The sequence below is a fragment of the Podarcis erhardii genome (genome assembly GCF_964252035.2).
Source record: "Podarcis erhardii genome assembly, chromosome: 5".
NCBI lineage: Eukaryota > Metazoa > Chordata > Lepidosauria > Squamata > Lacertidae > Podarcis > Podarcis erhardii.
In genome coordinates, this window is record NC_138509.1 from 37,719,901 (window position 1) to 37,744,723 (window position 24,823).

Here is a 24,823-nt window from a genome sequence, read left to right on the forward strand (position 1 = left end):
GAATGGATCCATTCACAGTTTTAAAAATTGCACAAAGGAAAGTGCCATGTCCACCTGATGACATGGTGAATTGAAGAGCATTGGAAGCTGGGTAGGTAGCAATTTTTATAAATCTACAGGGAGGAGTTAGAAATGAAGCTTTTTACATACTCAAAGTTCAGCCTTTTTCAAAATTTAAGGTTTGCTTTTTGGCTTTGACATTTGTCTTTGCTTATTAATTTTAAGGCAATACTTTCCAGTATTAATTTGCCAATTTTGTTTTCCCCCTTAACTCCTCCTCCTAAGCCTAAGAGTATTCACACCTGTCTCTGTGAGTGGATTCAAATTATCAGAAAACAAATTCCTAACATTTTGTAAAACACAACTGAGTTAGGACGATGTTTTCCCCAAATTTGTTTCAGCTGCAAGAGAGGGAATATAACTAAAATTAGGAGTTAATTTCAGACATAGTGATCATCTGAAGCATCCTTCCCCAACCTGAGACTGGACTGGACTGGAGCTGGTAGAAGTTGTAGTCCAAAATATCTCAAGGGCACCAGGTTGTGGAAAGCTGGTCTTCAGTAAAAATTGGCAGGAGTGGAAACGATGGGATGATTCATCTCTCCATCCACTGAAGCAAAGAGGTGTAAAATTGATCACAAAGAAAGTTTGTTTTGTCTCCTCTTGTTATTGAGCTTAATGCTTAAAAAACCCCTCTCCTGTCCAAACCACAGAGCAATTAGAAACAATCAACCAGTTATTATACAGTCACAGACCCCTTTAAAGTGATTAGAAATAACTGAACTCAAAGATGCATTCTGTTGTAGTTTGTTTTAAATGCCACCAGGTGGAGAAAATGGCGATATTTTAAGTTTGACAACTGCTTCTTACCTGGAAATAACTCTGTTGTGTGCATATAACTAGTAGGATGAACTAGTTATCAGTAATGTCTGTACAGTGGTACCTCTGGTTAAGTACTTAATTCATTCCAGAGGTCCGTACTTAACCTGAAACTGTTCTTAACCTGAAGCACCACTTTAGCTAATGGGGCCTCCTGCTGTCGCAGCACCGCCGGAGGCTGATTTCTGTTCTTATCCTGAAGCAAAGTTCTTAACCTGAAGCACTATTTCTGGGTTAGCGGAGTCTGTAACCTGAAGCGTATGTAACCTGAAGCATATGTAACCCGAGGTACCACTGTACTAACTTGTTTTGTTATTTATGAGAAACTTGTGGTATATAGTTGGCATTCGTCTGTCTCAAGAGAGAATGGAGCGCATGGATATGAAGGTTCTGGGCTGCCAAGATGGCAAGACCCTCCTCTCAGCCTCACTGATGTGGTCCAAAGGAAAGCAGAGCAATATGTTTGGCAGCACCTTGGGCTGCAGGAGTTGCCAGAAGGAGGCTTACAAGGTGCCATCCAACCAAATAAAAATCTGGAACAGATGCTGTCATGCACAAAAGAACAAGAGCATCAGTAGCCATTACTTAGAACTGAAATGACATTAAAATGAGCATCCATACATCCATTGGTGTCAAAGCTGTGCATTAAACAAAATTATACCCCAGTACCTATGGCTTTTGCAGGGAGGACTGTGGCCTACTGTACAAAGTTAAAGGTCATGTCTGCTGTTCTGTCTACTTTTGCCTCACCCAGCACTGGCATGTGGTCCCCAGAATATTTGCCATGAAGGAGTGTGGCCCTCAGGTTGGGAGATGCCCCACTCCTGGCTTACTTCCAAGTCCCACTGAGTTCAATGGGACTTATTCCCACGTAAGGATGTCTAAGATTGCATCCTGAGGGCTTCTTTCATAGGACACTAATAGGCATGCTGTTCTGTATTTCCAAGGTTGTAATGCTGAGCTATCAAGATCTTGGATACACTCAGTAGATGGTCTCTTCGTAAGGAGGAAAGCCTCCAGCTTAGTTCTACAACTTTAATTTGGTGAGCTCCACTTTGGGGGCAATCCAAACTTTAGCTTTGCTGCCAACAACAGATAAAGTGTAGGTGGATGGGCCAGGATGTTCAAATCTCAATACAGAAAAGAAAAAAAGGTTAGATTGAGTGTGGGTGGGACTTGGTGCCCCTGATGCAACCTAACAGGTTCAATATTTTAAAAGCTGCATTTCCTCATATTTCACATAAGGAAGAATGTGCCCTTCTGCTGTTAACACAGACTGTCCTGTGAACACCTGAACTAATTTCAATAGTTGTCAGAATAATTTAAAATTTTGTTTTTTGTTGAGAATAAATCACACCAATGGTCTTTAGAAGACCAGATTTTTCAGCCTTAGTCATTGGTGCAATGATAGATGGGCTTTCTTGAGAATTAAGGCTGCAATCCAGCCCCAACTAACCTGTCCATAAGACCCATTTAATTCAATAGGACTTACTTGTGAGAACACATGGTTAGGATTGCAGTGTTAATTGCTATGCTAAAAGGCGAACAGGCATACTTTCCTTCTCGTAGTACTTTTGACTCAAATTAAAATCTTCTTGCTTTGTCAGTATACAACAAGGATCATTTTTTGTGAATGCCAGCCACTGTTAACAGAGATTATTTCTCAGGTCTTCCCTGGGAAGGGAATACATCTGGTTGACTGCTGTGGGAACAGGAAGCTGGACTAGATGAGCCATTGGCCTGTTTTGGTGAGCTCTTGTTGTGTTCTTGTGTTTCCTAAGGCATGATTATGGCAGGGTTAATGGGTGTTCTGGCTCAAAAATCAGGTGAAGTTCTTATCGGAATGCTCCAAGGCAAGTCCAGCTCTCAACTACTCAGTGTGTCATGACAAACATTTTTAATAAACAAAACTGGACAGGACATCTTTCTGACACGGTTCATTCCTGAAAGATCTTGTCCCTGGTGAAAACTTGTACAGAATTTCACCTGGGGGCTATGTTCTCTACAGCAAAGTTACCTCAAACGTTTATTGCAAGTCTGTAGCAGCATGGTGGTCACCACAGTACAATGCTGAACATACAACACCACTATACAACATCTGGTGCATCTAGGCTACTTGAGGTGTATACATCCTAAGGGAAGACAGAATTACAAGGACACCTTTGAAGTGCTGCTTATTAGGAAGGCCTTGTTCTCAAGGAGGTGGCAAACATGTGCCTGGACTGCACTACTTCGGGCTGCTGGCAGGGGGAGCCCACATGATGAAAAGTTCCTCAATTCAAAAAAAGTCATGTGCACAGAAAATTGACATGTCAAAAACAAGCGTTCTAGGCTAGCTTTCTATCAGGCATGGCAGTTTTTGTATGGAATAGCATTTAATCAAGTAACCCCCACCTGAAACATGAAGTGTGTACAGGTGTACAGCAAGAACTAAGTCCCTAACAAGACAGTATTTCTTGCTGTCTACAAGTAATAGGAATGCCCATTGCAGCCCTGCACACCACAGATTCATACCGCCTGCATGTTTCCTTTAAAAAAAATTATCTTCTTTCGGAGTTTCTAATTCACAGCCAGCAGCCTGGTTTTCTTCTTCTCAAATGATCTTAAATGCCGCAATCCATGGGCCACTAGAGGTGGCAATTCCTAGCAGTAGCTTTAAGCAGATCTCCATCAGAAACGGAAGATGCTATTGCAATATTGTAAGCTACCAAGACATCTTGTCCAACCCATGTCACTAAAGCAGCACCCTACACACTTGGACATTTGCATGGGAGCTGTCCACAGGTTGAAATTAACCACATATACCACTTCACTTCTACAATTCCACTATCCACTCCTCCTTGGCTCACACCAGCAGCATAACCCACTCACATTTTTCCCCATTTCTATGAAGTGCTTTCATAATCAGCTGGAGAGGAGCACTAAAAGCACTCTTGAGCCAAAAGATTTCCAGAGGACTTCAGAGACACCTCTCAGGAATAAGAGATTTTATACAATACACAGCATTGGCCTATAATGAACGGGGGTACAGAATTAAAGGTATGTGCTCATAAGCCACAATCTACAAACCAGTTGCTTTGTGAGTTGGAACTAATTTAAACCCAACCACTGCTATTTTATCGGGGGGGTTGGGGGGCAGAGTGCCATCATTGTGGGAACTGTACCCTGTTGGCAGTTTGGTGTGAGCTTCTAGAGAGCATCTTGAGCAGACCAATGACCAAGTGAAGCTTGATTAAGTGCATGATCATTGTCTAATGACTTGAATTTACCAAGGAGCCATCACAGGTCAGAATGCCAGAAATAGGATCTATATATCACCTCAGTGTTTTCAGTGGAGTTGGCTCATACATTCAGCTATGAAGTATGAAGAAATAAGAAATCGAATAACATATATGCATGATGCAAACCATACCTAAGAAATCCTTCCCATATTTCTCCTAACAGCCTAGTATCCCAAATCCATAACTAGTCTGCATTTCTAAATGGTGTGAAATTAAGACCAGCCCATAGCAATGCCATCTGGCAGATGAATCAGGCTGCAATCCCAGGCACACTTAACCTGGGAGTCAGTGCCACTGAACTCCACCTGAGTAGACCTATATGTGTATCCACATACCGTCTTCTCCTTCACCTGCCCTCTGATAGGCACTACCACCACCACTCATTTGACAGTTCCCAAGTCTGCCTTGCAATATACTTACAGCATATCTATTTGGTAGGCAAGTGGTTGATTGACTTTCCTTCCCATCAGGAACAGACCCACCACTACATTGTGATAACAGAGGTGCAATCTTGTCCTAAGCTGCAAGGAGCTCTGAAGAATCTTTTCCAGGAGCAGGTTAGGTCTACTATCAATGCAGAACACTCTCAGGTAACAAACCCTCTACTTGACCTACACAAGACCTACTTGACCTATACATCCTTTGCTTCTCCTAATAGAAAACTGACAACAATGTTTCCTAGGATTCCTTCTGAGACATCTAACTTTGGACCGTGATTTCTCTAACTGGATCCCAAAGTGGCATCAAACACACACACACACACACACACACACACACACACAAACAAAAAGTGCAACTAAGAAAGATGCATGTCTCTGAATGGATGCTAACAGGAAACTCACAGCCCATTAAGGACCACAGACAGGGACTTCATCCTTTCCCCTCCCACAACCAACAGACAGGGAATGGGCTTGCACCAGCTGAAAAAACCTACACTGGGAGAGGACGTATGTTTTGTCCTGGAAACATGTTCTGCCATGATCCTCAGCTGGAAATGCGTGTGAGGTTTATGGTTCTCAAGTCTCTGTCTTGCTGGTTCCGCTGCTTTCTCTTCCCTGCTTCAGAGGATGGAAGTAGAGCTGCAAGCCATCCACCGGGTGCACAATAGGCACCGTTTGCATCTTAGGGAAGTGCGCTGTGGCTAACTCCCAGCGGGCTGTGCTGACCAGCTCAATAGCAAGCAACTTGAGGACCATCTGGGCCAGTTCTTTGCCTATGCAATTTCGGACTCCCCCACCAAAGGGGATATAGTGAAAGCGGACGGGGCCAGCTCCTTTGTGCTCTTCCCGTTCCTCCTGTGGCACCCAAAACCGCTCCGGGTCAAACATGTCTGGTGGACTCTGATAGATGCTGGCGGTCTCATGTGTGTCCCGAATACTGTACATCACGCTCCAGCCCTTGGGAATCTGGCAGCCCTGCAGGAAGGAGACAACAAAATCAGCACCAGAGACAGCAACCTGCAGAGGGCAGCCTGCAAAGGGAAGGAGAAAAGAAGCAACTTCTAGACTAGAGCATCCCCAAGGACAGACCTGCCCCCCCATCTTTGAGGAAGCCTCACAAATTCAACTCACCCATACCATTACCCTTGAGCAGAAGCTCAAGCCTATTAAGATGTTAAGAGACCTATAATGGGCGGTGCAGAAATACCACGGTTTCAGTGATGTGTGAATTACAACTTCAGGGAATGTACACTGAAGTATTCAAAATCCCGTTTAACAGTCGAATAGAAATGGGTATGCAACAAATATTTGACAGAAAACCTGTTAATTTCCCCCTGCCACATTGACCTCTATCTTTGATGAAGGGTGTGGGTCTTGCAACACCTTGAGAGCATGCTAATCCTAACAAGTGTAAGAGCCAGGCAAGAATAAATCTAGCTGACACAGCACCTAAAGACTACTCTGCAGCAATGCTTACAATATTTGGCACATAATTTAATTCTTATGCAGTGTGACAGCTCCCATTATCGGTGAGGCATAACTAAAAAGTGATTTCAGGCAGCAGGGCTGGGGAAGACCTCTGCTTGAAGCCCAACTAGATGGGTCAACAGCCTATGTTAATTTTCAAGGGGTGTACAACTTTCGGATGCACATTATCACACTTTCTCTCCTACCGGCACATATGCAGGCAGCCAAAGGCAACTTAGCAAGCATGTTGTGCTATTTATTGCTTTGAGGTTTTGTGACAATCAAGTCGTATGTACATTTTGCTAAATAAACACATACTGGATGGCACCTTCTATTTGATGCTATAACAACAACAAGATGAGGCTTGATCCAGAGCACACACTTTTCTGGGAGTTTATTTAAATATATAATTGAGACTAGTACTCCATGTCCTGCACAAGAGGTCATTGATTTTGGCATGAATGTTTTGGGGGGTTTTTTTGTAATGCCTTCAATCAAGTTTACTTGAAATGGTATCTGAGCTGATTAAAAGAGCAGTTTGGTAGTTCTGTGAGCCACAGCTTGAGGCGGAATCACCTAGAAAATTATAACTATGAGGAGTTTGTTGCAGCTATGGAGAGTTAGGTCCCTTTTAACCCTGATGTTAAATCAAGTACTTTGTGGGGAACACACTTGCAGCAATCTTTCAGTTTATGAATCTTTAAACATTCTTCAAGCACAGCTTCCATTGCCGACTACTAGTCTCCACAATAGATGCTCCAGTTGCAATACTTGTAATGGCAGCAATCCTGCTAATTAGTCTAATGAACATCCAGGGTGGCCATATTCATTTTGGTAAAAGGTAAAGGTAGAGGACCCCTGACAGTTAAGTCCAGTCGCAGATAACTCTGCGGTTGCTGCTCTCATCTCACTTTACAGGCCAAGGGAGCCGGCGTTTGTCCGCAGACAGTTTTTCCGGGTCATGTGGCCAGCATGACTAAACTGCTTCTGGCAAAACCAGAGCAGCGCACGGAAACACCATTTACCTTCCTGCCAGAGTGGTACCTATTTATCTACTTGCACTTTTGGCATGCTTTCAAACTGCTAGGTTGGCAGGAGCTGGGACCAAGCAATGGGAGCTGAACCCCGTCATGGGGATTCGAACTGCCGACCTTCTGATTGGCAAGCCCAAGAGGCTCAGTGGTTTAGACCACAGCGCCACCCGAGACCTGAACAATTGCACCCTACCAATCCCCAGCTGTCTATCTCTTGAGGCACCTGTCTCAGTAATCAGTTCTATGGTTTATTCACTGAAACTTAATGGGACCTTCTTCACAATTGCTTTCATTCTCACAAGCCATCCCAGTTAGCTATCCACTACCGGGGTCTCCTGTTCATTGCATCTCTCCCATGCTTCCCTGCCCCCCCTCCCAATTCCAGTTTCTGCACTCTATCAATCATACTTTCTCACAGCAAACCCCAGGGGCCATTAGGTTTCTAACTTGTGAACCCCAAGTGCCCCTATTGTTTCTTGCAACTTCTTCTGTCCCCAAGTAGGATAAACACATAGCATCACTGGGAAAGGAGGGTGTTTCCCATGGCTCCCAAGGTCCCTATAAAGGTGGCTGCCATGCCCCCTATGAAGTGATCAGACTAACCTTGTGAAACCCAACTCAACCCAGCCCAAATTCCATGCACATCCACAAAAGCAACCCACGCAGCAAGCCGCACAACTCACATCCAGTTCAAAGGTTTGTAAGGCTGTCCTATAGCCTCCGGACACTGGGGGCAGCAAACGCAGCACTTCCTTGATGACACAATCCAAGTACCGCAGGCGGCTCATCTTCTCCAGGGTCAAGTAAGACTGACAATAGTGCTCATGTCTTTCCAGCTCGCCAAGGACTTGGTTTGCTTCTTCTTGTTTGGCTGCTGAGCAAGGGCAGTTTGTAGTCTCATGGACAGTTCCTTGGGCTGCTCTAGCAATGGGACCCAACTTAGGGACTCTGACTTCCCTCTTTGCCTCTCTGTCTAGTTCTCCTTCCAGCCTGGGAGGAAGAGGTGGATTGGAATCCCTGTCTTTGTTGTCTTTTCCATGGATGACCAGAGTCTCTGGGCAAGACTGATGGTTTCTTAGAGAATCTCCTGCAGCGAGGCAATGGCACTGCCCGGTGAGATCATGGGACACCAGCTCCTGCTGAATCTTTTTTATGACCAAGGGGTGTTTCAGCAACAGGAGGATCATGGAAGTAGTAGCACTGGCGGTGGTGAAGAAAGCAGCAAAGATCAATTCAATCGCAGACTCCTGCAAGATAAGCCATTGGGAGTGAGATTAAATACGCTTTATTTTGGCATGACACCCACAAGCCATTTAAGACAGAGTCCACTTGTGCGTCCAAGTCAGGCAGGCACACACATTGTGATTAGAATTCAAATATAACATTGTTAGAGCTTTCAAGCTCGGGGGAACCAGAAAACTCGCATCATTTTTTTATTCCAACCTGGCCAGGAAAACATGAGCATCCATAAGAAATTGTTGAGGTGACAGTTTTGGTGATCAGAGCCATGGGCGTAGCCAGGATTTTTTATATATATATATAATAATTTTTATTCATTTTCCAAACACATAATAAAGACAAGCGAAACACAAAACAAAAACATACAAAACATTTAAACATGTATAACTTCATAATCTTATTTTCATGCACCTTCTTTCCTTCGACTTCCCCATACCTCCCCATCACTGCATCCTTGTTTTACGATTCTTTAGCAACCCTTTAGTCAATTTATCTATAGTTCCCTTTCATTAAGTTTTCTTTAATTTGTTAATTACAGCTGTAATTCTCTGCTTCTTACCCCTTGACATCTTAACACTCCTCAATTTTACAACAGTTTTTAAGATATATTTTAAATTTCTTCCAGTCCTCTTCCACTGTCTCCTTCCCCTGGTCGCGGATTCTGCCAGTCATCTCAGCCAGTCCCATAAAGTCCGTCACCTTTGTTTGCCATTCTTCCAGAGTAGGTAGTTCTTGCATCTTCCAATACTTTGCCAGAAGAATTCTTGCTGCTGTGGTAGCATACATAAAAAAAGTCCTGTCCCTCTTTAACACCAATTGGCCAACCATGCCCAAGAGAAAAGCCTCAGGTTTCTTAGGAAAGGTCCACTTAAGGACTTTCTTAATTTCATTATAGATCATTTCCCAAAAAGCTTTAATCTTCGGGCAGGTCCACCAAAGGTGGTAAAAAGTACCTTCAGTCTCATTACATTTCCAACATTTATTATTGGGCAAATGATAGATTTTTGCAAGCTTGACTGGGGTCATGTACCACCTATAGATCATTTTCATTATGTTTTCTTTCAAAGCATTACATGCGGTAAATCTAACACCAGTGGTCCATAACTGTTCCCAGTCAGCAAACATAATGTCATGACCGATGTCTTGTGCCCATTTAATCATAGCTGATTTCACCGTTTCATCCTGTGTATTCCATTTCAACAGCAAATTATACATTCTTGACAAATTCTTAGTATTGGGTTCTAACAGTTCTGTTTCTAATTTTGACCTCTCTTTCTGAAATCCTATTTTCCTATCCTGTTTAAATGTCTCATTTATCTGATGATAGTGCAACCAATCTCGAACTTTGGACTTTAATTTCTCATAACTCTGAAGTTTAACTCTCTCACCATCATGTTCTAAGATTTCACAATATTTTGGCCATTTAGAATCCATATTAAGTTTTTTCACCTCCTTGGCTTCCATTGGTGACAGCCACCTGGGAGTTTTACTTTCCAACAGATCTTTATATCGGATCCAAACATTATATAATGCTTTCCTAACAATATGATTTTTGAAACCTTTATACACCTTTGCCTTATCGTACCATAAGTATGCATGCCAGCCAAAGTTATTATCGTACCCTTCCAGATCCAAAATGTCTGTGTTCTCAAGAAGTAGCCAGTGTTTCAGCCAGCAGAAAGCTGCCGATTCATAATAAAGTCTTAAGTCCGGCAGGGCAAACCCCCCTCTATCTTTTGCATCAGTTAAGATCTTAAATTTTATTCTGGGCTTTTTGCCCTGCCAGACAAATTTTGATATATCTTTCTGCCACTTCTTGAAACAGTCCATCTTGTCCAAGATCTGCAACGTCTGAAATAAAAATAACATTCTAGGCAATACATTCATCTTAATAGTAGCAATTCGGCCTAACAAGGAAAGTCTCAACCTTGACCAAATTTCTAGATCTTTCTTTACTTCTAACCAACATTTTTCATAATTATCCTTAAATAAATTCACATTCTTAGATGTTAAGTTTATCCCCAGGTATTTCACTTTTTTCGTTATTTCCAAACCTGTTTCGTTCTGAAATTTCTCTCTTTCCTCCGTTGTTAAATTTTTTCCCAGCACTTTCGTTTTTTGTTTGTTCAATTTAAATCCTGCTACTTGACCAAATATCTCAATTAATTCTAATACTCTTTTGGTACTAGTGTCTGGCTGTTGCAAGGTCAATACTAGGTCATCTGCAAATGCTCTTAGTTTGTAGTGTCTGACTCCGACCTGAACTCCTTTAACCAACTGGTCCTTTCTAATCATGTTTAACAAAACCTCCAGGACTGAAATGAAAAGCAAAGGGGATATTGGGCATCCCTGCCGTGTACCTTTTTCTATGGATATTTCTTCCGTTACCACATTATTTACAATTAGCTTTGCTTTTTGCTTAGAGTATATTGCACCTATACCGTTTTCAAAACCTTGGCCTACCCCCATCCCTTGGAGATTCTTCTTCATAAAACTCCAACAAATATGGTCAAAGGCTTTCTCCGCGTCCACAAAAATCAAAACAGCCTTCCTGTTAATGTCAACTTCTAACAACTCCAAAATGTCTATAATATTCCTCACATTATCTGACATATGTCTCCCTGGGAGAAAGCCAGTTTGGTCCTTATGAATCTCCCCTAACAACACTCTCTTCAGTCTTTTTGCCAAAATGTCTGCAAAAATTTTGTAATCCACATTAAGTAAAGATATAGGGCGGTAGTTTCTGACCTGGTTCTTTTCAGTCTCTGTTTTCGGTATAAGTGAGATGAAAGCCTCTTTCCACGATTCAGGTGCCTTTTTCCCCTCCAAAATTTCATTACAGACTTCCTTCAGTGGTTGTATTAACCATTCCTTCAGCGCTTTGTAGTATCTAGCCGTCAAGCCATCTGGTCCTGGTGATTTTCCCAATTGCATATTCTGAATGGCACCCTCTATTTCTTGTTCTGTTATTTTCTCATTCAGAATCATTTTACTTTGTTCCGAAATTTTTGGTAGGCCATATTTTTTAATAAATTCTTCTATTTCTTGTTCGTTAACTGGCCCTTGTGCATACAATTTCTTAAAAAAGCTTTGAAAACAATTACTTATCTCATTAGGTTTGTGGATGATCTTTCCGTCGATTTCTAGGCTTGTCACAGTGTTCAATTTCTGCCTCTTTTTCAATTGCCATGACAGAAGTTTCCCACATTTATCTGCTGATTCAAATGTCTTTTGTCTCATTTGCTTTATTTTCCATTCTATTTCTTGGTTCATCAGTTCCATATATTGCATCTGATAATACTTTATTTCTCTGAGAATCTCATGCGACTTTGGTTTAGACCTCAATTTCTTTTCTCCTTCTCTCATTTTTTCTAAAAAATTTTCTTTCCTCTCATTTTGTTTTTTCCTCTTTATAGAGTTCTGTTGGATTAGGAAACCTCGCATCACGGCTTTGCTAGCGTCCCAAACTGTTCTTTTCTCCACTTCTGTTCTCAAATTTATCTCAAAGTAATCTTTCAATGTTTTTTGGGCCTTCTTGTAAATCTCTTCATCTCTAAATCGGCTGTCATTCATTCTTCATCTAAAGGATCCAGTTGTTGTTAATTTCATCTCCATCTTTACAGCGTTATGGTCGGAGCAGGTTTTTGGGCAGATTTCTACTTTTTTTATTCTTGGCGCCAGGCTACTAGTAACCCAAATTTGGTCAATTCTTGTCCATGTCATTTTTGCTTCAGAGAAAAAGGTTCCCTCTCTCTCGAGAGGGTTTCTTGTTCTCCAAATGTCAATCAAGTCCATAGTTTCAGTCATTTCAAAAAAGATCTTTGGTAGTCTCCCTTCCTTAGAAATCACTTGTCTCTGTGCTTTATCCATGTTTGTGGAGACAACTCCATTCATATCTCCCATCATTACGATTTTATAGTCTAAAAAGTCCATTAAAGTCTCATGCAACTTCTTAAAGAATTCGGCCTTCCCTTCATTTGGCGCATAAACTCCAACTATCAAAATTTTTTCTCCTTGAATTTGTATTTCAATTGCCAGGTATCTTCCTTGTTCATCTTTAAATATCATTTTTGGAACCAATTTTTCTTTTGCGTAGATCACCACGCCTCTTTTCTTCACTTTGTCTGATGAAATAAATTCCTGTCCAAGTCTCTTGTTTATCAACAGTTTCCTGTGTATCCTGGCAATATGAGTTTCTTGCAAACATATTAGGTCTAATTGTTCTCTCTTCAGGATATGAAAAACTTGACGTCTTTTTCGGGGAAGGTTCAAACCGTTACAGTTCCAACAAAGAAGTTGCAGAGACATTTTGTTCTTAAGTACCTGTTCCTCCCAAGGTCCCTATAAAGGTGGCTGCCATGCCCCCTATGAAGTGATCAGACTAACCTTGTGAAACCCAACTCAACCCAGCCCAAATTCCATGCACATCCACAAAAGCAACCCACGCAGCAAGCCGCACAACTCACATCCAGTTCAAAGGTTTGTAAGGCTGTCCTATAGCCTCCGGACACTGGGGGCAGCAAACGCAGCACTTCCTTGATGACACAATCCAAGTACCGCAGGCGGCTCATCTTCTCCAGGGTCAAGTAAGACTGACAATAGTGCTCATGTCTTTCCAGCTCGCCAAGGACTTGGTTTGCTTCTTCTTGTTTGGCTGCTGAGCAAGGGCAGTTTGTAGTCTCATGGACAGTTCCTTGGGCTGCTCTAGCAATGGGACCCAACTTAGGGACTCTGACTTCCCTCTTTGCCTCTCTGTCTAGTTCTCCTTCCAGCCTGGGAGGAAGAGGTGGATTGGAATCCCTGTCTTTGTTGTCTTTTCCATGGATGACCAGAGTCTCTGGGCAAGACTGATGGTTTCTTAGAGAATCTCCTGCAGCGAGGCAATGGCACTGCCCGGTGAGATCATGGGACACCAATTTTTGAGGGGGCTCGGGCCCCCTCAGGCCCCATGGAGTCGGCGCCTATGGCAGCAAGTACAGCAGAGCTGGCTTACAGCATTTTTAAGTGAACTGATGCATGTTACCATCTAAGGATGGTACCATCTAAGGATGCACGTTACCTCCATAAGACTATTAAATCCAGTATCAAGAGCCCCTCTCCATCCATTAAATCCAGAGTCTAACCTGTGATCCTCTGGTTGGACTATACCTCCCATCATCCCTGACTGTAATCCCTGGCCACTGGCCTCCTGGCTGAGGCTGATGGGAATTTGAGTACAGGACCAGACAACCCATGAAGCCAAGTGAGCTGACCACCTCAGGCGGCAGGATCCATAGGGGCAGCAGATCCCCATGTCAATCTTTCTTATATCATTGTTTAAGCCAGGCTTCCTCAAACTCAGCCCTCCAGATGTTTTGAGACTACAATTCCCATCATCCCTGACCACTGGTCCTGCTAGCTAGGGATCATGGGAGTTGTAGGCCAGAAACATCTGGGGGGGCGAGTTTGAGGGAGCCTGGTTTAAGCAACAAATGTTGGAAAGGTTCTCTTTTTGCTGATAAGAAAATATGAAAATTATGTGTGCTCCAATCAATCTCTTTTTGCATTCACAGGAGAAGTGGGGAACTTGTGGCCCTCCAGATGTTGCTGGGTGGCACCTCCTATCACAGGAATTCCCAACCTTTGGCCCACAGATGTTTTGGACTACAGTTCCCATCATCCCTGACCACTGGTCCTGTTACCTAGGGATCATGGGAGTTGTAGGCCAAAACATCTAGAGGGTCAAAGGTTGGTGATGCCTGTCCTATCATCTCTGGACACACTGGCTGGGGAAGATGGGAGTCCAACAACATCTGGAAGCTGCAGGTTCCCCAACTCTGGTTTACAGAATAGACCAGTTCACACACAATCCTAGCAAAGCTAATTTGGCAAAATAGCCATGCAGATGGGTAATCGTTGACTTCAGTGAAGTCTGAAGTCACCACCTATTACAGGGGAGTCAGCGTGGCATGGCACATACTTCATTGTCTGGAAAGAGGCCTTTCTAGTTTAGACAGCTGCTTATGTCATTTGGAATCCCATCAACCAGCTCATGTGGTTCTGTTTATCGTTTGGATCCTGGAAACACTTACTCTGACCATTCCAATCGATTTCAATTGTCAAAACAAGAATGACTTAAAATTAAAATAAAAACAGCACAATCCCCAACTCTATTCTGTCCTTTAAAGATTACTCCTATTGATGTGGTTCCTGATGGGTGATCAGAGGCACAGAAAGAAGTCTCACTTCTTTGAAACTGATTTTTTACCTCTTCCCCTAAAGTGTGTTTGGGACTGTACTGAATTTTCAAGAAAAAATAGCTTCTGCTCAAGGCTGCTATTTATAATAATTCAGTTCAATATGATACGTGGCGAAAGAGATCTGGTGTAGAGAAATCAAATAAACTCCACTTCAAACCATTTGCTGCAAAAATCTCCACACCCAGCCTTGCAGGGCTGCTCATGAGTCCTGATTTTCCAGGCCATGTCCAGGATTTTGCCTCCGAAAATTGCATCTGGATTGTTTTTCGGAAATCAGTCAAATGTCCTGGAAAACTGTCAATGGGGATTAAATTGTGCAAAAAAATGCCATCAAAAAAGCTTGGGGTGTCCTGGTTTTTACTTTTTGAAATATGGCAACCCTAAGCCCTGGATTCTATTCAGGATAAGTGCAGGAGGCCATATCAGATCTCCAGACACCAGATTCAGCACTCAATATATCCTCTTCCTTAGCTGAAATTAGGAAAGTTCTCCTTCTGTCAATCCCACCCAGTGAAACCCATCTGTCCCTGTGGCAAGTGGGAGAGTACCGCAGTCACTACAGTGACTGAGTGCAGTACTGACATTCATCGGCTCGAGGTAACAGGATGCTGTCACAGTGCTAGAGCTAAGAATCCCGGAGGATGTAATTTGTCAAGGGTGCTGGGAATTGTAGTTTTGTGAAAGGTTAAAAACCACAATTCCTAGGATGCTTTGTGTGTACTGCCAAGAAACCACTTCGAATTTCCCCAAGGAAAAGCGTAATACAACCATAATAAACAAATGGCCATGATCCTGATCCATGCCTGGTTCAAAGTCAATGTGAGTTAACTGAACACCACAGAAAAGATGCAGAGCAAAGATCATGCCAGACAGAGTGGAAATAATTATTTCATCATATGTAGTTATTATTTCCATAATATGATTGGAACTAACTTGGAAAGGTGCTTGGAAGTCCTGTGTCTTGCTTGTAGACTGTGTGGGATGGACCTAGAGAACTGACCTTTGCACATGGTCAGAGGCACTTACACCTTTTTTACTTCTTTACATGGTCATTTTGGAAAGGACCGTGTTTGGTTGTGTGAGCTAGGGGACAACTGCGGCCACTCCAGGCGGCTTAAAGGAAGTTACCTTCAGCTCCTGCATGGTAAATTCTTTGCCATGCTCCTTGGCACTGTTGATAATGAAATCCAGAGCGTCGCTGTGAGCCTCGGGATCCTTCTGCTTCAGTTTCTCCGAGATGGCTTTCTCCATGTACTCGTGTAGCAGATTCCTGGCCTTTATTCCCTGAAGGGTTCAGAGAGAAAACAGCAATGGCTAAGGAGAAAGGCACAGACGCAGACACATACACACACAGGTCTAGCGCCTTTGGAGGCCGAAGAAGTCAGAAGTCGCTTATTGCTTGGAACGTTCAGGCAATCTTTTACCGTACTTCTCCGGGTAGGAGCTCATTATAATTAGAAGCGGCGCTTCATATATCCTCTTCCTTCGCTGAAACGGGGAAAGTTCCTGTCAATCCAGCCCAACGAAACCCATAATCAGTGCAGTGAGAAAGGAAATCCCGAAGACTACAAAGCCTTCAGCCGCTGAGCTGCCAAATTTTGAAAAGGTGAGTAATAAGAGGAAGCCGGGAACTCCAACGGTGGGGGTGGAGGAATCCGAGATCCTGAAAGTCCACTGGTTGCTAAAGAAAATGCCAAATGAATGGCACCACACCTGGCCCAAACTTGCGCTAGACTTGCGTGTGTTTATGTGAACAATCCCAAATTATACCAAGAAGGGAATTGATTAAATCCTTAAATTGTAAGGCGTCGCAGCCGGTGCAATGGGAGCACGGATGAGACAGTGTTTAAATGGATCAGGCATGAACGACTTTCTGGAAGCAAAAAAAGGAGAAAGGGGAAGATATTCGAGGAGATCTCATTGCCTTTTCCTCCGCCACCAGGCAGCCACCGTAACCGTACAAAGGCACTCTGCATTGACGATGCCTTTACACCGCAGGACACAACTTGTTTGCTTTTTATGCAATGCGAATGCGATCCTCTTAACTCTGAAGGAAAGAGTTCAAATGGGATTTGCTTCCAACTCAAATAATGCTGTTTTGGATTATTGCTTTACTTGTCGGGGGAAGCCAATGGATTTCTACGAAACTCGCTTGGGTGTGATGAGACAGCCTTAGGCTGCGATCCTATGGACCTGGGAAATCAATAAATAAGCCCCAATGAGCAGTGAAACTTGGTCAGGTCTACTCAGAAGTAAGTCCTGTTAAATTCAACGGGGCCCTTAGGCTGCAGTCATAAATCTCTGTTGACCTGGGAGTAAGACCCAGGGAATTCAAAGAGACCAAGACGCATTGAATTCAAAGGGACCTAGTTTTAGAGGAGAGGTGGTCGGCACTGCGTTCCGCGTCCACCGGCGCCGCCAAAATCCCTTCACAGCCAGTAAAGGTCTTGAGCAGAAGCCGCAGAAACTGTTCCGTTGCAAGGAACCGGATGGCTTCGACCAGGCTTTGAATCTGGACCAATAAAGAGCTCAGCCTGCCCAGTAGCCTGTCGCTCAGGTTAGAACTGGCGCCTGTTCTTTATGGGCTCTGCTGGGTTCCGAATCCTTTGGGCGCTAAATGCAATGCTCTGCTCAGGTCCAGGCAGCGCCCTCCCCCACCTTCGCGATCTGGGAATGAGAACCAATTTGCAGTTCTGCCGCTTGTCAAGCAGAAAGAGCCTTTTTTGTGGTGGCCCCCTATGCGTTGCGATCAGTGTTCCAGCAGGATGCGACAGATGCCGGAGTTTGTCCCTTTTAAGCTGGACACCTTGGGCAATTCAGACTTTTCCAACTGAATTTCGCACCGTTCATTCTATATTAGAGTCAATGTGCAACTGAACATATAATGTTGCAACGCGTGTGAATATTAAATCCATTTAAAATAAAACCTTCCTTTTCAAAGGCTTTAGAATAGGCAGCTGGTTATTTTGTTTTAATTGGGATTTTGTGCCTTTAAAGGTTGGTTGCTGTCTCATTTGTGCTATAAAACTTAATTGCGTCCTGCTTGGGGGGAAAGGGGGCGTTAAAATAGCCTACACAAACAAATACGCAAGAGCTGCATCTCTGAGCAGGTGCAGAATACCTTTCCAGCAGAAAATTATTCCAGCTGCTTGGTCTGAATAGATAGAGGATGGGCTCCCGAGAGCTCAAAGCCAGAACCTCACCCTACCTCCGACCCCCAAATAGGCCAGAAAGGGGTCTTTCACTCACTTTAATACTTGCTATTGAGGAAAGCCGCCTTGGGACACCCATAGTCTTGAAAGGCGGCCTAGAAAGATGTGAATTATAGTAATAAATAAGGTCTATCCGATGTAAAGGGTAGGGATACAGCCATAAACAGACTTTAGACCAGGGGTTCTAGGATTCTGCACTCATCAGTGGCATTAGCGGGACTTCAGAACAGATAGGGGTAAGTGATCATGGTCGGAGTTAGTTCTTTGGATGGCGATGAGGTTGGGGACACACACACATGCGCACGCAGCCCTACCTTCCGCAGCCCGCTGAAGGGGATGTTGAGCGGCAAGGAGAAGAGATTCTCCACCAGCTGCTCAAAGGTCCGAGCCAGCTCCTTGAACTGCTTCTCCTCCAGGCTGAGTCCCAGCAGGATCCGCGCGGCGATGCGGAAGGTCAAGGTCTTGGCGGAAGAATAGACGGCGACCGGGCCCGGCTGCCGGCACCAGCCGCGCAGCTCCCAGCGCACCACCTTCTGGATGCGGGGCAGGTAGCTCTCCAGGGCGGCGCGGCTGAAGACTCTGACCAGGATCTGACGCGGCGAAAAGAGAAGGGAGAGAATCGCCGCGGGCGATGTAAAATTACTTGGGGGGGGGGGGCGGTCGCTACTAGGGACATCGGGCCCCAAAGCCATAGACCCATTTTTTCCCTTCACCACTCCCCCAATTCTTTCCCCCATTCTGGTCTCTTAAATGGGCCAGTCGGTACAAACACCAGAACCGCCGAGATTCTTCCCCAGACTATACCACTTTGCGCGTGTCTGAATGTGAGCTATGGGGTGGGGAAACTTTCCTAAGCAGGGAGACGTTGTCTGTGTTCAATTATATGAGAGAGAGAGAGAGAATGTAAGAATGGGGGGTTGCAACCCCGGCCACCAGCAGTAAGTAGCCCTAAGTGGTATAGTCCTAGCAGCAACCAAGAGAATTGCGTAAGCCGCGGGCCTAAACCTTTGCGTGGCTACTGGAATCTGCGACAGCGCCTAGCACAAACTTCGACAGCCAGCTTTTAGCTATAGGGCTCCCCGCCCCTAGATATTGCTGGACCGCATCTCTCATGGTTCCTCGCCATTGGCCGTGCTGATTGAAGCTGGTGGGAGTGGGGACCCAACAACACCTGTAAGGGGGAGATGAATGCCAGCGAGCTGCCTTCTCTTCCCCAGAGGGCGCCTAGGCTCGGTTTCAGGCTCGGTTCCCTCCCCAGCGACGCGCCCCTCAGCCCCCTACCTTCCTGCGCTGGCGGTGCGCCTCGGCGCTGGCGTTGAGGAGGGTGTGCGAGCCCAGCAGGATCTGGGTGCTGAGAGGCCACTGGGCGCTCACCAGGCTGTGCTCTCCCAGCAGGATCTTGCGCACGTTGTCGGCGCCGCTCACGCGGATCACCGGCTTGCCCAGCAGGTGCGTCTTGAACACAGAGCCGTATCTCTGCCGCCGGGAGCTGTGGAAGCTGGAACCCTGCACAGCCAGTCAGATAAAGAGAGGGATGGACACCCAGGCCTGGGCTCAAGCTTCTCAGACAGTTTGCGAAGAAAGTCGACGCTGTCTCTGAGGTAGCGAAGAGCGCTTTCCCCACGGGGCTGAGTCCTTTATGGTTCCAGAGAAAGAGCACCATCGGCCCGAGCTCGCCTCCGAGTGGGCTCAGAGTGGGGAATCGGTTTATTATGATTCCTAAACTTCAACCCTGGGACATGTGAAGAGTGTCTCTGAGCCTCACAAAAGTGCTTTCCTCCCTGCATTGAGGAACACCTCTGGAAGTGATATAGCCTTAGGCGTACCTGCTTGGGAATAAATCCCACTGAACTGACAGCTGGGCAAATGCGTCGTAAAATCATGCAATTGTAGAGTTAGAAGGAACCACAAAGGCCATGTAGTCAGGTTCCCATGCAATGTCGGAACCCACGACCATGAGATTAAGAGTCTCATGCTCTACCGACTGAGCTACCCCTGATTTGCCCAGCCCCCGTCCCCTCCAGTTCGAGGGCTTTTGTTTTCCCAATCTGAGAAATGGGCGACTAGCGGTAGGACCTTCCTTTGAGCGGGACACCCTCGCTAGAACTCTTTTTCGGCGCCCTGATCATGTGCAGAGTGCCTCTGGGCTGAGCCCCCGCCTGCAGCCCTGGCTGCGCTAAGCCCAGGAGGCTCATCCTTTACCTGCCCCGCCCTGCCCTGGCCGCCGTCGCCCCGGTGCTCACCTGGACCAGCCAATGCAGCGTCTCGCCGAAGAAGGGCCAACCCATGGAGCCCTTGGGCAGTGGCAGGGCGCTGGCGCGGTCTCGGCTCAGGCTCCAGCGCAGCGCCCACAGGTGCCGCGCCAGCGCCAGCAGGAAGGCCACCGCCAGGCAGGTGGCCAGCGCAGCCTCCAGCCAGGAGAGCGCATCCTCAGAGGTTGCCACCGGCGGCAGCATCTTCGTGCTCGGGCTGGGCAGCATCGCCCGGAGGAATTCACTGGCCGACTGTGGCTTCAGCTGGAGATGGAGAGAGAAAGGGAATATTGGAGAGGGAAAATCTGCTACCAGATGCCAGGGCATCCTACTCCGGATTAGGATTCCCATAGAGGTGGGTTCAACTCACCATACTGGAAGCAAAGAAGCCAACCCATGCCCAAAATGCCACTTTTTATTCAAAGATGCTTTTCCTCGCCACCCATCCATTAAAGTCCCCAAAGGAATCTTGCGCAAAGCTTGCGATCCAAAGCGAGTGCGCCCGCGCAAAACCTGAGATTCAAACCGGGAGGGAGGTGTCAAGGAGACCTCCAAGACACCTCTCCTGGTGTGTCTCCCCCCGCCCCCCCAAAAAAACCATAAAAGGAAACCCAACAGCGCAGCCACTTTGCTCTCACCTCGGCGGGGGTCTCTTCCCGTTTCCACTGCGCGTCTGAAAGAATCGCAACCTACTTTGAAAGGATCGGGGAAACTACAGCGCACCGTCGTTTCCTTTTGCGGTCAGGGAGCGAGAGGGGGCCATTCTGCTCAGAACCGGCGTGCCTGGGATCGGGATCCCTCGGACCCACTTGCAAGCACCACGAGCCCCATCCTCGACGGTCAGCCCCTCGGCATCCAAAGAGGATTTGACCGCCCAGGCTGCTCGCGCGTGGGGTGAGGACTCTGAAGAGGCTTCTTCTTCATCCCCCTCCGCGTTTCCCCTTCTCTGCCGAGCTGTCAAAAACCGTCTGCGCTCGGACGCTCCTTCTCACACTCTTTGGGAGCATTCTTCGCGCACACCCCTTTTAACTATTCTCTGCGTTGCACAGATTTATATAGATATTGGCCAGCCACCTTCGCTGGGGGGTGCGCCTGCTGACGTCTCCGCTGCATATTTAAAACGGGGGACCGAAAGCGCTGCGATTGGCGCCTGAGAGGGTCCGCGATGAAAAGGGGGGATGAGGAGGAGGAGGGAAGCGCTGCTGGGACGGACCTCTCCTGTCTCGGGAGGGGGAGACTCGCCTCGCAGGTAACCCAAGAGCAGCCCACTGGGACCCTACCCGCCCCGCCTGGATTTGGAAAACCAGGCGTCTCACTGGAAGCAGAAGGCGCTGCTTAGACGGGCTCCGTGAGCGATGCAGGACTTTATGGCAGGGGAGCTGAGACCTGGGAATAAGCCCCCCGCCCCTACTGATCCTAGACAGGTCTACTCAGAAATGAGCCTCCCCCCGCCCTTGAATTCAGTGGGGCTTACTCCCGGGTAAGCGGGCGCATGATTCAGAGCAGGGGCGCGCAGAAAGATCTGTGGGTAATAAGACTTCTTGGTAACAAAGGCAAAGCAGTCAGCTTTCACTTCAGTCAGCCCTTTCTAAATCAGCAACCTGGGAATCTGCCTTATACCAAGCCAGACCACTGGTATATCGAGGTCATTTTTGTCTACACTGACAGGCAGGCGCTCTCCAGAAGGCCAGAAGTCCCAGGCCTACCCGGATTGAACCCGCGACCTGTAAAGCGGGTGCTCTAGCACGAAGCTACAAAGGTTGTTACCTGGTGGGAGGAATTTGCACTTTCAGAAGCAGCGGGTCCCAAGGTGCTGTGGGGGGTTGCCTCTAGCTTCCTGGCTCCGGCTGGCCTATCTCCGGGTTTAAAAACTCTAAGCAGATCCCACCAACCTGAAGTCTGTCAACATCTGGTTTACAGAAGATCAGGCAGGAACACTCAGCTCCACGCTCCCTAGGTGGCCTTGGGCCAATCAATTTCTCCCAAAGCTACACTGCAGGGTTGTTCGGAGGATTAAATGAGGGGAGGCTGGGGGAGGGGGGCCTCTATGGATCACCCCTCAGCTATTGGAGGACAAGCGCGATGTACATGGAATAAACCAACTGGGTTTCTTCTGCCGCCCCAAAGAGGATGGCTAGGTGTTTTGTGGATCGGAAGCCTCAGGCGGCAAGCCACGCGTCTCTCCCCGTCACCCCCTGAAATAACTCTTCTGGGCCCACTTTGGTGGGCTGTAAAAGTTCCCTCCGTGGGCAACGGCGAAGCAGAGCTACTTCAGTCCGACGGAGTTGGGTCCTGTCGCTCCAGGAGAAGCGGGTCTGCCATTTCAATCAATATTAAAGAGAGAGGCGAAGACGGGGAGATGAAAGCCTTTGCTTGCTAACTCCCAAATATCACCCACAGGTAGCAATGGGGCGAGGCGCCCATGAGCTGCCCTGCAATCTGTGCTTCTTCTCTCTCACTTTAGTACGCGGATTGTAGCTTGTTGATTCCGGCCCCATCTCCATTTACGCGGGCCGGACTTCCAGCTACCTTAGTTTGGAGGTAGTGAGTAGGGTGAGTCCCGGGGAAGGCTTAGTAACTACACAACCCGCCCCAATCCACACAGCTTTCGACAGGGGGAAGTTTCTACTACCAACTCTGCACCGCTAATACAACGAATGCTAGTGATTCTTATTAGCAAATATTAATAATATGCAGCCATGAAGTTCGCAAGGTTCTCTAATGCCTGTGGTTTGCGCCGCTTTCCTAAACATTTGCAGCCAAGTTCTGGGTGGGATGACGCCGAAGCCACGCATCTCTTTTGCAGAGATTCGCTTGGAAGGCGGCAATTGCTCAGCAAATTTATCTCGGATGCAGCCGACAAAATTCCTTCAAGGAACCGGCAACGGCAGGGGAACAGCTCTCCTGAAGGGATTAGCGAAGCAAATGCCGCTGCTTTCCAAGCCGCGTTTTGAAGTCACCTTCCAGCTAATTTGCGTCTGCTTTATTGAACATAAAGTTAGGAAATTACACGACACACGTGCTCTTGCGTGGGCGAAGGTCTTAGGTTGCATTTGTGGCAACAGTAGCGGTAAGGAAATTGAACGCTGATAAGTTCATGTAAGCAGCTTGGTGACACCCCCCCCCCATTGTATCTCGCCTTTACTGCATATTATAGAGGTTTATTGCACTTGATTTTGTATTATTATTATTATTATTATTATTATTATTATTATTATTATTATGTCCCTCAACGAAAAGACCACAAAGGCATGTCCTGCGGAGAGAAGACCCGAAGGCCACAAGCGACGAGCGAAAGGCCATCTTAGACGGTGACAAGAACCTCAGGCTGAAAGACCTGAACAACTAGTTTTGAACCCTAAGGCACAGTCGGTTTTTCTTTTCCTGTTCAATCCAAGCGGGACCAGAAACATGCGGGTCCATTCCGCACACCCCATCCTCTCTCCTAATAGCCCAGTTCCGTACTCACTGAACTTGCTGAGTTCTGTCCTCTCCGTCCCCCGTTTTTTGCGCGTATTTATTTAGAATACTTAGACCCCGGCTTCGTCCCGCTAAGTGGCTCTATCTCAAATCACCTTCCTAGCCCCAGTGGTGCCCATAAGAATGGCTAACGAGTGACATTAGCGGAAAAAGCTACAGGATTTTCTCAATACTGGTCCTTAAAAAAAAAAAAAAAGGCGTATTTTCTACTTCCCAGATAGGGCTGCCCCTTAGAGATCCAGATCACAGAAGCATCTGTCCTTTGTGCTGGAGCGTGCGGGGCCGGGGGCCGGGGGCTGAAGAAGTGAAGTTGCACCACTTTCTCACCGAGATAAGTGCGTGGTGCCTCTTTCCCCGCTGCAGCGCCTGCCAGCTCCTATGGATGCATAAAGCTCGGGTCTCTGCCTTCATTCAAAGTTCTTGCAGGGTGTCAAGATCAGAGGACACCTTTCCCTGTTTCACTTAATGCCAAGGGGGACTCTCTGGCTCTCCAGGCATCTATCCTACACCCCAGTTTCCCTGCTGCATTTGTCTAGAAATGATTCCAGGTGCCCGGCTTGGCGCAAAGCAAGCGCGCGGGGCGCTCATCACGTCTCCCAAGACTGTGAAGGCCAAATTCCCGTCGTTCTGAGCTGCTCTGTTGGCTCGCTGAGTCTTTGCAAAGCCAAGATTGTTACAGGCGCGTCCTTAGCATGTAAGAGCAATTAGGGGCCTGGTCGAAAGCCTGTTCTCACAGTGGCCAACCAGATGCCTGTGGGAAACCAGTAAGCAGTATTCGAGCACAAGAACCCTCTCTCTCCCCTCCTGTGGTTTCCAGTAACTGGTATTCAGAAGCATTGCTACAGCCATCGTGGGTAGTAGCCATCGGCAACTTAGAATTTGTCTAGTCCTCTTTTAAAGCCATAGAGGTCACCGCTGCCTCCTGAGGAAGCGAGTTCCATAGCTCATCCTTGCGCGGCGTGAAGAGGCGCTTTCTTTGATCTGCCCTGAATAGCTTCGTTGTCCATTTGACCCTCTCATTCCCAATTCCACCCCCAAATTGCAGGAACACCAGCAGCAAGCTACGGCCCCCTTTTTAGCCAGATCTGCAGACCTCCCTCGCTAAGAAGCAAAAGAACTTACCCGGCTGCCTCATGAGGAAAGGTGGGCTGCAGAGGCCTTGTCGCAGGGCAGATCAAACCCCCCGAGGATGAGGCCAGGCTGGCCCCGTCCATGCCCTTTGGGGGCCATCGGTCTTGGCCAGCAAACCCGAAGCGACAGCTCTCTGTCTTCGGCTCCGATTGATCCTCCCGGCAGCTGC

The 24,823-nt window shown here is 46.6% G+C and overlaps 1 protein-coding gene across 2 annotated transcripts; it reads right to left on the reverse strand.

Moving 5' to 3' along the window:
- Positions 1–161: 161 nt before the first annotated feature.
- On the reverse strand, positions 162–21,360 carry CYP26C1 (cytochrome P450 family 26 subfamily C member 1). 2 transcript variants are annotated; one of them, XM_081863246.1, is made up of 8 exons: positions 20,682–21,360; positions 20,035–20,307; positions 19,073–19,297; positions 18,106–18,381; positions 15,708–15,863; positions 7,785–8,348; positions 1,175–5,575; positions 162–929 (listed from the first exon to the last, which is right to left on the reverse strand). In XM_081863246.1, the coding sequence occupies exons 2-7, from the start codon at positions 20,269–20,271 to the stop codon at positions 5,177–5,179; spliced, it is 1,857 nt and encodes a 618-aa protein (XP_081719372.1). In that variant the 5' UTR covers positions 20,272–20,307; positions 20,682–21,360; the 3' UTR covers positions 162–929; positions 1,175–5,176. The 2 variants fall into 2 exon arrangements, with proteins under 2 accessions (XP_081719372.1, XP_081719371.1); XM_081863245.1 differs by having other exon boundaries at positions 20,035–21,360.
- Positions 21,361–24,823: the final 3,463 nt, after the last annotated feature.